A 10,688-nucleotide genomic window follows, 5' to 3' on the forward strand; every position below is an offset into this window, starting at 1 on the left:
TTGACGACGCGGTTGGCGCAGTGGTAAAGTAATTGCCTACTGAGCCGACGGTCCCGGGTTCGATCCCCGGTCAGGGCAAATAATTGTGTGATGAACTCAATTATTTGTTCTTGGGTCTGGGTGTTATTATCTATATATGTATTTATTAAATATTATATTTATCGTCGCCTAGTACCCACAACACAAGCCTTAATTGAGCTTACTGTGGGACTAGGTCGATATGTGTAATAATGTCCTATAATATTTATTATTTATTTATTATTTATTTATTATTAATTTTGAAATTTCTCCCTTGTATAGGCAACAATCGAACTTATTTACGACTAGATATTAACATATATTTTTAAGCTATTGCATAGCTTCTTTCGCGGGTCTTGAGCGCGGGAACCGAATCCAGAAATTCCGTAACGAAAAAACCTCACGCTCCCCACTCCGACGGACGCGGAGGTGTGGCTTGAAGGCATAGCATGCAATAGCTTTACCGCAGCAGTCCCCGAGTGCCACACGTCTTTTTTATTCGAACAAGAGCATTGTTTATACACAGTGACCATTCTTTTAGTAATTAAAGACTTTTTAACGGATTATAAACGCGATTTATTCATTCTATTATTTTCCCGACGTTTCGAACACTTTACAGCGAGCGTGGTCACGGGGAGTCTCCCCGTAAATAAATAAAAAAATCCTCCTAAATGTATAATAATCGCGTAAAATCAAACATTAGAAAATACAAAGTGACCATTCTTACCTAAATTTATAATTTCCTCGGTAAAATTAACATTTCTTTCCGTGAGAGGCGGTGTCACTAGCCTTGGAGTTTCCTCTTGAAGGCTGGATAGAGATGCTGTTCCACTTATGGGTGTGAAATCGGAACTACTCGGTATGTGTAAAGGACTAAAAATGAAGAACATATTCTTTACCATACAATTTAGAAAATAAAGACTATTTTATTATATTATACTAGCTTACCGCCCGCGGCTTCGCCCACTTTGTCTAAAACCTAATAAATTATATACTAAAACCTTCCTCTTGAATCTCTCTATCTATTAAAAAAACCGCATCAAAATCCGTTGCTTAGTTTTAAAGATTTAAGCATACAAAGTAACATAGGTACAGAGAAAGCGACTTGTTTTATACATGTATAATGTAGTGATAATAATTGAATGTGAAATTTATTATTATAATTCAAACAAATAACTATTTGTGGGTGATACCTATAATAAGAATTTCGTCGTTTCAATCGGAGGCGCGTAAAAATTGATACAATCATTATTGATTATCATCATTATTATATTAGAAATGAAAATAAGGTTGAAACTATAACAAAACTATTGTATTATTTTAAAATAAATAAAAAGTAAAACTAAAATTGAATGTCTATTTTGACATTGACGTCACAATTATTTTTTTTAAAGTCATCAAGAATTTTACATTTTTTGCAAATTCCAAAATTCAAAAGGCGAGCACACATTACGGATACGAGAAATGTTCTATAAACTGTAAACATTCCTATATGAATATCACTACATAGTATAAAACAAAGTCGCTTTCACTGTCCCTATATCCCTATGTCCCTATGTCCCTTTGTACGCTTAAATCTTTGAAACTACGCAACGGATTTTGATGCGGTTTTTTTTAAAAGATAGAGTGATTCAAGAGGAAGGTTTATATGTATAATAACATCTATTAAATAGTGGAGAAGTACTGTTATTTTTGAGGTTTCTGTGATGTCGTAAAAAATTACATTTTTTCCGCTTACATTGCAAACGCAGGCTGAACCCTACGAGTTTTATCAAAATAATGTACTAAGTATTATACACATTGAAAAGGTCTACAGAAAAGTCCGCGATGGTATATGTCTATCTCTTATGGATAACCCACAATAACTTTTTTGTGTCATTTACTTTTTAAGACAAATAATGGCTAATGTTCGAAGCGATTTTAACCAATATAGCATTAATCCTTAAAAAATTAAATACCCTGCAAACATTGTTCCTTTAATATAGATCTATATGGCCCTTTACACCGTATGATTTAAGTGAATATTTTCGAAGATATTACAGATTTAAAAATTGTGGGACGTAGCGTTTGCGGCGGTACCGGCCGGCCGCCCGGCTATATAGGTACATATTTTATACCCGTGTGAAGCCGGAGCGGGCCGCTTTGTTTTTATATATGTTACGGCTAAAGGTAGGTGAGAACATAAACTTAAGATTAGCCGGCTAAACTTAGGTTTATTTTCGACGAGGTGTTAATGTTAGTTTGTTCTATCTTTAGCCGGCTAAACTTAAGTGTAACCGCAGGCCCGTGGCTAAAAATGTCGGGGTGGGTAGATTTGGTTACTATAATACATGTAAGGAACAGGGCGAGTGTTTTCTGGCACTTCGCCGGCTGCTGCCGCAGCACGCTCGCTGCGCTCGCTCGGCTCGTGCGGGTCTTAAGAGTTCTAACCTAACCTAACCTAGCCACCAGCTTTCTGCCCTGAGTCGGGGTGGGTAGATTTGGTTACTATAATACATGTAAGGAACAGGGCGAGTGTTTTCTGGCACTGTGCGGGCCCCTCAAGCCCTCCACCGGCCCGGCGCTAACCAAATCTACCCACCCCGACATTTTTAGCCACGGGCCTGCGGTTACACTTAAGTTTAGCCGGCTAAAGATAGAACAAACTAACATTAACACCTCGTCGAAAATAAACCTAAGTTTAGCCGGCTAATCTTAAGTTTATGTTCTCACCTACCTTTAGCCGCGACATATACAACGTTCACAGTTTTTCTGTAGTGTATTTAGTATCAGCATTGCATCCGTGCGAAGCCGGGGCGGGTTGCTAGTGTATTATATATTGTTATCCTTATACACACACACATTTATTTTTATGATAAAAACGACACTATACTTTGTTATGTTATTACTATACATTGAAATGGTCATTTAGAATGATGTAGGAATGTTACTTTTCCCATTCAAAATAGTTTACTGTTTAGTTTAGCCAAAATTATTGCAACAAAAATCTTTACACCCATGAATTTTCAGATTCATATTCACACAATAAACAATAAATTTAACACATTTTATAAGAATTTTCTAGCTTTCCACCCGCGGCATCGCCCGCGCAGTCAAAGGAAAACCCGCATAGTTCCCGTTCCCGTGGGATTTCCGGAATAAAACCTATGTCCCGGGGTAAAAAGTAGCTGTACTTTCTCGGGTATCAAAATATATCTATATGGTTAGGGAGCCAGGTGCAAATTGGGTTCATTATTTCCTCTCAAGAGATAATTCGTCAGAAGCATCAGAGTATAGTATTATAAAGCCTCGTGAACGTCAGCTGGCGCTCGGTTGGGGGGGTGAGCGGTTGTAGCCTCCCACGCACGTAGGAAAAAAATACATTCATTCATTCATTTCCCTACAGCTAAAAATTTGTCAAATTGTAGCTAACCCAATATCTCAACGGAAAAAAATAATCAGCTTGTTACAACATGGTGTATTATACGTCAGCTGGTGTCTCGAACATGAAAGTTAAATTTAAAGAAAAATTTATTTTCCGTGATTTCCTCTCAAACAAAAATTTACCTGATGATAGCTTATATGTAACTGTGGATAAATATATAGGTCAGCTGGCTGTATCTTGGTGGAAAAACCGTCAGCTGATACGGGAGGCTACAACCGCTCTTCCCCCCAACCGAGCTCCAGCTGACGTTCACGAGGCTTCATAATACTATACTTTGATGCATTTTACTAATTACCGCTTGAGAGGAACTTGGTCATAAAATCTGTTCCTGGCTCCCGTACTAATACCAAATTTCATGTAAATTAGTTCAGTAGTTAAGGCGTGATTGAGTAACAGACAGACAGACAGAGTTTCGCATTTATAATATTTGTATGGATGAAACTCACTTGTACTTTAAACTGGGCGTACAGAATTTAGGAATGTTGCTAGGCACAGTGTCTTCTTGTATGGGATGCAATGTTGATATTGTTATACGTCTTGGTTGGTGTAACTTCCTCCGAGCTCCCGTTATTAAATCCGTACTACTTCTTTGGTGGAAACCGTTTATAATTAGTTTCTGTAGGTGCGCTATTTGCTTTTGCAGGTTGCAGTTGTCTTGCTGTAATTCGACGTAAATTTTGATTAGGTATTAATTCTATTTTTGCGCAAAATTTATGCGCATAAGTTCCGAAAACATCCACGACATATAATTACTTTTATTTACACAGATTCTTTTTTTCGTTTCCTGGTCAACAAATATTGGAAAAAAAAATATATAAAAAATAAGTCACAGCCATAATCATTACCTCTACATTCTTCTTATTTTCCAGCGCAGTCTTTAACATGCATAACTGTTTCGTTAAGTTTTGTATCATACTTGTGTTGGTTGCAACTGCATTCACGGCAGGAGTGTTTTTAATGGCTTTAGCTCTATTTGCAAATCTGAAATTGGACAATATTATAAAGGAAATGCCAGAATTGTAACAGAAATCTTTCGTCTAGCAAATTCATGATATTTAAAATTAAGATAATATGGCTGTAAATATTGAATACAAATTTAATATGTAGTTTCGATTCCACAAGGACCATAAGCAGATTTTCTTTTGTTAAAAATCATATTTTAATCTACTATGTATATAAAATTGAGTCGGGTTTTCTTTCCTGACGCTGCAACTCCAGAGCGCACGAACCGATTTCCACGGTTTTGCATTCGTTGGAAAGGTCTTGGGCTCCGTGAGGTTTATAGCAAAGAAAATTCGGGAAAAATTTCAACAGAAAAGCGGAAAAAAATGAAATGTTACATAAAACGAAGGCATCTGGTAGCGAAACGAAGTTCGCCGGGTTTTCTAGTTATAATATAAAGATGTTAAGAAAACAGTCATAACACCTTGACATAATATTTTCTATATAGATTGCATGTAACTTACTGTAAAGTGGATATAGTTTCTTCTACACTTGCGGGTGTCACTGCACATATTATACTAGTTTTGGCATTGCCACCAAGTGAGTTTTGCAAGATCCGCGTCAATTTACTATCGCGGTAATTCACGTGTCTGAAAATATGAATTTGTATAAATATACTTTACTACAAAGTGGTAAGTAAACTAAGTTATGAAGTTAGTTTTTTATCAACTTTGCAGTTAAATATGTTTTAGAATCTAAACATGTTGTATAACACATTAATATTGTGTATGATGTAGAAATCAATTTAAATGTACCTTTGATAAGATAGATAGGGTTATCTAATAAGAACAGAATGAACTATTCAAATTTCTTTAAGTAGGTATATCAAAAATTGATAAGTTGCATTGATTAGTAAAACATTTGAAACATAATTATTTTATGTTATTTCAAAAAATTTTGTTTGTAAGAATATAATGAATAATAATCTTGATATTTATTTATTTAAAGCGTTTATATAAGCCTTTTTGCTTATATATTTGTCATGAATGTTTTAATTTGACTTAATTTATAATACATTATTATTCAATTGATCCGTTAAAAGAAAGATAATCACTTTAAACTTAAGATTTAAAAAATTAATGGACTAGATTGACTAATGTTAATACCAATGAAAAGATAATAGTAAATGAGGTTCTACTTAAAATTCTATACATACTTGTTCTGGTCCTCCGACAGTTGTTTTATAACTAAAGCTAGAGCGGACAGGGACTTATTGATATGAGTGCCCTCTTTAAAGCGCAGTCCTGTTGCACCTGTCTGTCCCGCACGCTCCGAACCAGCTAAATCTACGAGATTCAGTTGTGACACATGTACAGAACCCACTTCTTCCTCGCCCTCTATGTGTTCACGAGATTCTATTGTCTATGGAGATAAAAATACAGTCTTCCATTTATTATAGTTCAGAAAAGATGCAATGAATTTTATCAATACAAAAATGTCTTGATAAAATTCATGAGTTTCTTGCCGATTCTTCTCCATAGACTGCTTTCCGAATCGGTGGTAAATGTTAAAAATACTTATGTAATGACGATTCGAAAGTGCTACCAAATAGTAGTCTAATTGAATAAATGAATGTTTGAGTTTGAGTTTGAATGTACTTCTTTTTTGAAAACAATGGGATCAATCAGAAGTACATCTATGACCATTTTTAATTAAAACCTAAACAAAATATACAAAAAATTTGTAAATAAGGTTTTAAAAAATGAAGAAACATTTAAATTGAATGCCTCCCTTTTTTGTTATTTTACCTACATCTAAAAAGAATAAAGCCAAATAAGTTTATTTCATGAAGATAATTTTTTTTAACTGTGCAAGTCTGATTGCACTTGCCATTTTTTTTTGCAGTTGTCAATGATTATGCACTTCTGTATTTAAAAAATTATAGAACACTGATTCAATACAAATGCCTATAAAACATTTTCACACATCACGTCACACACAACTATGAGGTATATGCAACAACAAGCAATAAGTAATCTTGTAAGAAATCGCAGAGTAAATAAACTTTGTCCATGACATCTTTTTTTGTTTATTATATTTTTAGCACATGTTGGTAACATTATATCATGCATTAGTTACATAAGTGTTATTACAACTTTTACTTACAATTTGGAATATTGAATGAGATCTACTACTTTCATCATTCATATTTGTTGATGCTGTTTGTCTATTTGCTTTGCCCTGAAAATTTGTAAAAAGTTCTTAAACAGATTTTTCCTTCAGATGCAATGAAGGAATCAAATAACATTTAAAAAATTGAATGTTCTCATAATATCAAAATTTTTATTTAAATTACCTACCTGTCCCGGCAAACATTGTTCTGCCTTACTCTTATCATTTAGGGGTAAGAAAAATAGATATTAGCTGATTCTCAGACCTACCCAATATTCAAACAAAATTTTATGAGAATTAGTCCAGCCTTCAGAGGAGTTCAACTTTAAACACAGCAACATGAGAATCTTAATCTTAATATATATAAATCTCGTGTTACAATGTTTGTCCTCAATGGTCTCCTTAACCACTTAACCGATTATAATAAAATTCGCACACCATGTGCAGTTCGATCCAACTTGAGAGATAGGATAGTTTAAATATGTAGGTACCACGGGCGAAGCCGGGGCGGACCACTAGTTTTATATATAAGATTATTTATGTACTTTTATATTATAATCAAATGTTATTTCACCTGCATCATGATCTCAAGCACCTCATCAGGAGAAGTTGTTAGTTTTTCTGTTGCATCAACTTTTATACCTTGTATTGTTTCCTGTATCTTAACAACTTTTTTGTCAGCACTAAGCAAGTCTGTTAACGTTTCATTATATATTTCTACAAATGAGACTCTGCAAATAGTTGTTTTATGAATTTGTTAAGGAATTTTAGTCATTGTTTCAAAGTAAAATAATTTATAAAATTGCAACAACTGCAAGTTAAAATTGTGTAGCAATGATTAATATTTTTTAAGCTTGTACAATAAAAACAGAAAAAAAAATTATACCTTATGAGAAAATCTCTGTCAGGAATATTTTTAATAATATCAAATAAATTTAATACAGCTAGCGGGATAATCCCCGGAGATTCTTCAGTGCCTGTCATGGTATAAGTTTTGCCAGAGGATGTCTGTCCATATGCAAATATAGTACCATTGAAGCCAGCAGTTGCTGCCTCCACAATGGGTTTGGCAATATCATTATAAACATCATTCGTTTTCGTGTCCTTATCATAAACTTTGTCTAAAAAAATACACAACATGCATCATTACATGCGGCCTTCACAGCGCCTTGAATGTACATATTTGCATTCGAAGCAATCTTGAATAACAATAAGCGACCCACTCATACCTACTTCAAACTTTTTTATTAACCTTCAAGATATAATTACTTACCAAATGTAAACGATGGACCGCAATCCCTACCGCTTTGGTCGATTTGGTAAAGTGTATTGTTTTGTACGCGCCATTGGTAGTTTAGTTTGTCTTCTATTTCTCGAGAAATAAGAGGCCGAACTTTGACAACTACCTTTATATTATCACTCATTTTGCTTATTTTAATAACTTAGATATATTGGACTCCATAGAAAAAGATATAGCTTTGATAATTTTATTTTTACCATAACGTGTTTATGTCTTTTGTTATTCTGGGTTATTTTTTTAAACCTCTACTCTAGAGCGACGCAACGAAACTCCGTGATCGACACAAAAATAACCGACAGAAAATTTAAACTATAGACAATCAAAACTGACAGCAGCAAAATTAGGCCGCCTGTCCATCTGCAAGAAAACTTCCGCAAGAAATGTCCGACAGTCTGTCTGACAGTAGCTTGTGTGCGAGCTAGTGTGCGAGGAACTGATGGTTAGGGAGCCAGGTGCAAATTTGGTTAACTATTTCCTCTCAAGAGATAATTCGTCAGATGCATGAGAGTATAGTATTATAAAGCCTCGTGAACGTCAGCTGGCGCTCGGTTGGGGGGGGTGAGCGGTTGTAGCCTCCCACGCACATAGGAAAAAAAATACATTCATTCATTCATTTCCTCTCAGCTAAAAATTTGTCAAATTGTAGCTAACCCAATATCTCAACGAAAAAAAATAGTCAGCTGGTTACAACATGGTGTATTATACGTCAGCTGGTGTCTCGAACATGAAAGTTAAATTTAAAGAAAAATTTATTTTCCGTTATTTCCTCTCAAACAAAAATTTACCTGATGATAGCTTATATGTAACTGTGGATAAATATATATATGTCAGCTGGCTGTATCTTGGTGGAAAAACCGTCAGCTGATACGGGAGGCTACAACCGCTCTTACCCCCAACCGAGCTCCAGCTGACGTTCACGAGGCTTCATAATACTATACTTTGATGCATTTTACTAATTACCGCTTGAGAGGAACTTGGTCATAAAATCTGCTGCTGGCTCCCGGACCATGAGGCGATATCCAAAAATTAAGATTTAAGAAGTTCTTAGAAATTTTTACTAAACATTACGAAAATGGTTTATATAATTTATAATTAACAATAATAATTAATAACAATCCAAATTATATACTGAGCTGATGACTATTCATTTTCATAAAGTTTAGCATTATTATTTTTATAATATGAATAATTTATATACGTGTATAGTACGACATAAAAGAGATGAAATTAATTATTTTGGAACTAATTCGTTTTTCATTACCTGGCAACCCTGAATTGGCAATGTAGCTGTCAAGTTGAATAAAAATTTGTTGTTTTTTTCGTGAAGTGGGGAATTATTGAGATCAAATTGTTATTTAGAACAAGAAATTTAAATAAAAAAGGAGACATCATGAAAAAGGTTAAACGTAGCGGTGTCCGTGATGTGGTGTATAAAGTTTTTATTCGGTGTTTGTCCGAATTTCAAGCTGGAAATTTATTGACTGATTTGGAAAACGTTTACAAACGTACAGCAGAATATACCGGTGAGATTCCATTTATTTTTGCTCAGTACTACGTAAAATAGAATATTCCATTAGTAACGAGTGTTTAATGTATGTATGTATGGCGATTATTATGTTTTCGCAAATTAATTTGAGGTTATTTGTATGTAAACAAAAACTAGTTTTTATAGTGCGACCAGCACAATTTGAGTCAAGAAGTTATATCCAATCCAACCAGCCTCAAATAAAGTACCTAGTTTAGATTTTACTACATAGTATAGTGATAACTGTTTTCATACAGCTATCTATCTATTAATCAATCAAACCATAAGAAAAAAAATCATATTTACTGTATCATATTTACAGATACTGAAGATGCCCCGTACCCTCTTGCCAGTACTTCGAAACAGAGTGATGATCAGTCCTTTGAAGGAGTAGAATATTTAGATTTTGATGAATTATATTAATGTACAAAATTTATCTACAAAAAAAATAAAAATATGTGGTTTTCAAATCGCCTTGTTTTTTTCTACCCGACGGACCCAGAAAGAGTGTTTGAGCTGCATGTATGCTTGTTTGTTTGTATGTTTGATTCTATGTGCGCCTCTGCAGTCTAAACACTTGACCGATTTTTATAAAATAACTAATTCCAAATACATTTAAGTAAAATTTGACCTAGGTAGATCAATTAAAATACTAATGTATTTTTGTCTTAAATTACACTATTACTACACTGAAACAATTATAACGGTTTAAATCGCGGTATTTATTTTAGATTATATTATATACATTTTTGGATTTTTATTCTATAGTATCAAGATCGTTTGCGTCGCAGTATCAGTGTTGCTATATGAGCGACGGTGGCGCCCTCATTTATTTTCATCTCTTTTGTGTCGCACTGTACACTGTAGTCCTAAATTTAATAATTATATTCTTCCACGTGCAATTTTTCTTATGGATAAAAGTAACTACGTTAAAAACAACCGACTTCAAAAACGGAAAAGTAAAAAATGAAAAAGGTTGCATATTACTTGTTAGATTTCAATAAAGTCATCGAAATCGATGAACATACATAGAAAAAAAAAATTACCGGCCGAATTGATAACCTCCTCTTTTTTTTAAGTCGGTTAAAAAGTGGACATGATGAACGTAGAGGGAGAATGAACTTATTCTCGCTCTACGATAATGAACGATTGTCGATTGATGAACGATCTAAATTATTAATTATAATACGTTCCTCTGTTATTTATGAACACACTATGGATTATATTTCATCTGTAGTTCTTTTACGCATATACTCTGTGGTCTAACTATTGGTGTTGGTGTTGACTGCGAAATTCCAATTTCCAAG

The 10,688-nt window shown here is 34.0% G+C and overlaps 1 protein-coding gene across 1 annotated transcript in view; it reads right to left on the reverse strand.

The window, feature by feature from the left end:
- Positions 1-7,985, reverse strand: part of LOC149902520 (uncharacterized) — a 33,281-nt gene extending 25,296 nt beyond the window's left edge. The window contains exons 1-9 of the mRNA XM_090109796.1: positions 7,830-7,985; positions 7,443-7,677; positions 7,131-7,287; positions 6,551-6,625; positions 5,601-5,806; positions 4,909-5,034; positions 4,288-4,423; positions 3,889-4,100; positions 746-891 (exon numbers count right to left, since the gene is read on the reverse strand). Of these exons, the coding sequence (XP_089965922.1) occupies positions 746-891; positions 3,889-4,100; positions 4,288-4,423; positions 4,909-5,034; positions 5,601-5,806; positions 6,551-6,625; positions 7,131-7,287; positions 7,443-7,677; positions 7,830-7,980 (1,444 nt within the window). The 5' untranslated portion in view covers positions 7,981-7,985. The remainder of the gene's footprint in view (positions 1-745; positions 892-3,888; positions 4,101-4,287; positions 4,424-4,908; positions 5,035-5,600; positions 5,807-6,550; positions 6,626-7,130; positions 7,288-7,442; positions 7,678-7,829) is intronic.
- Positions 7,986-10,688: the final 2,703 nt, after the last annotated feature.

This window comes from Colias eurytheme, chromosome 15 (genome assembly GCF_061535395.1).
Source record: "Colias eurytheme isolate Ceu_HAF_F1 chromosome 15, ilColEury1 Martin Lab GWU primary, whole genome shotgun sequence".
Taxonomy (NCBI): Eukaryota; Metazoa; Arthropoda; class Insecta; order Lepidoptera; family Pieridae; genus Colias; species Colias eurytheme.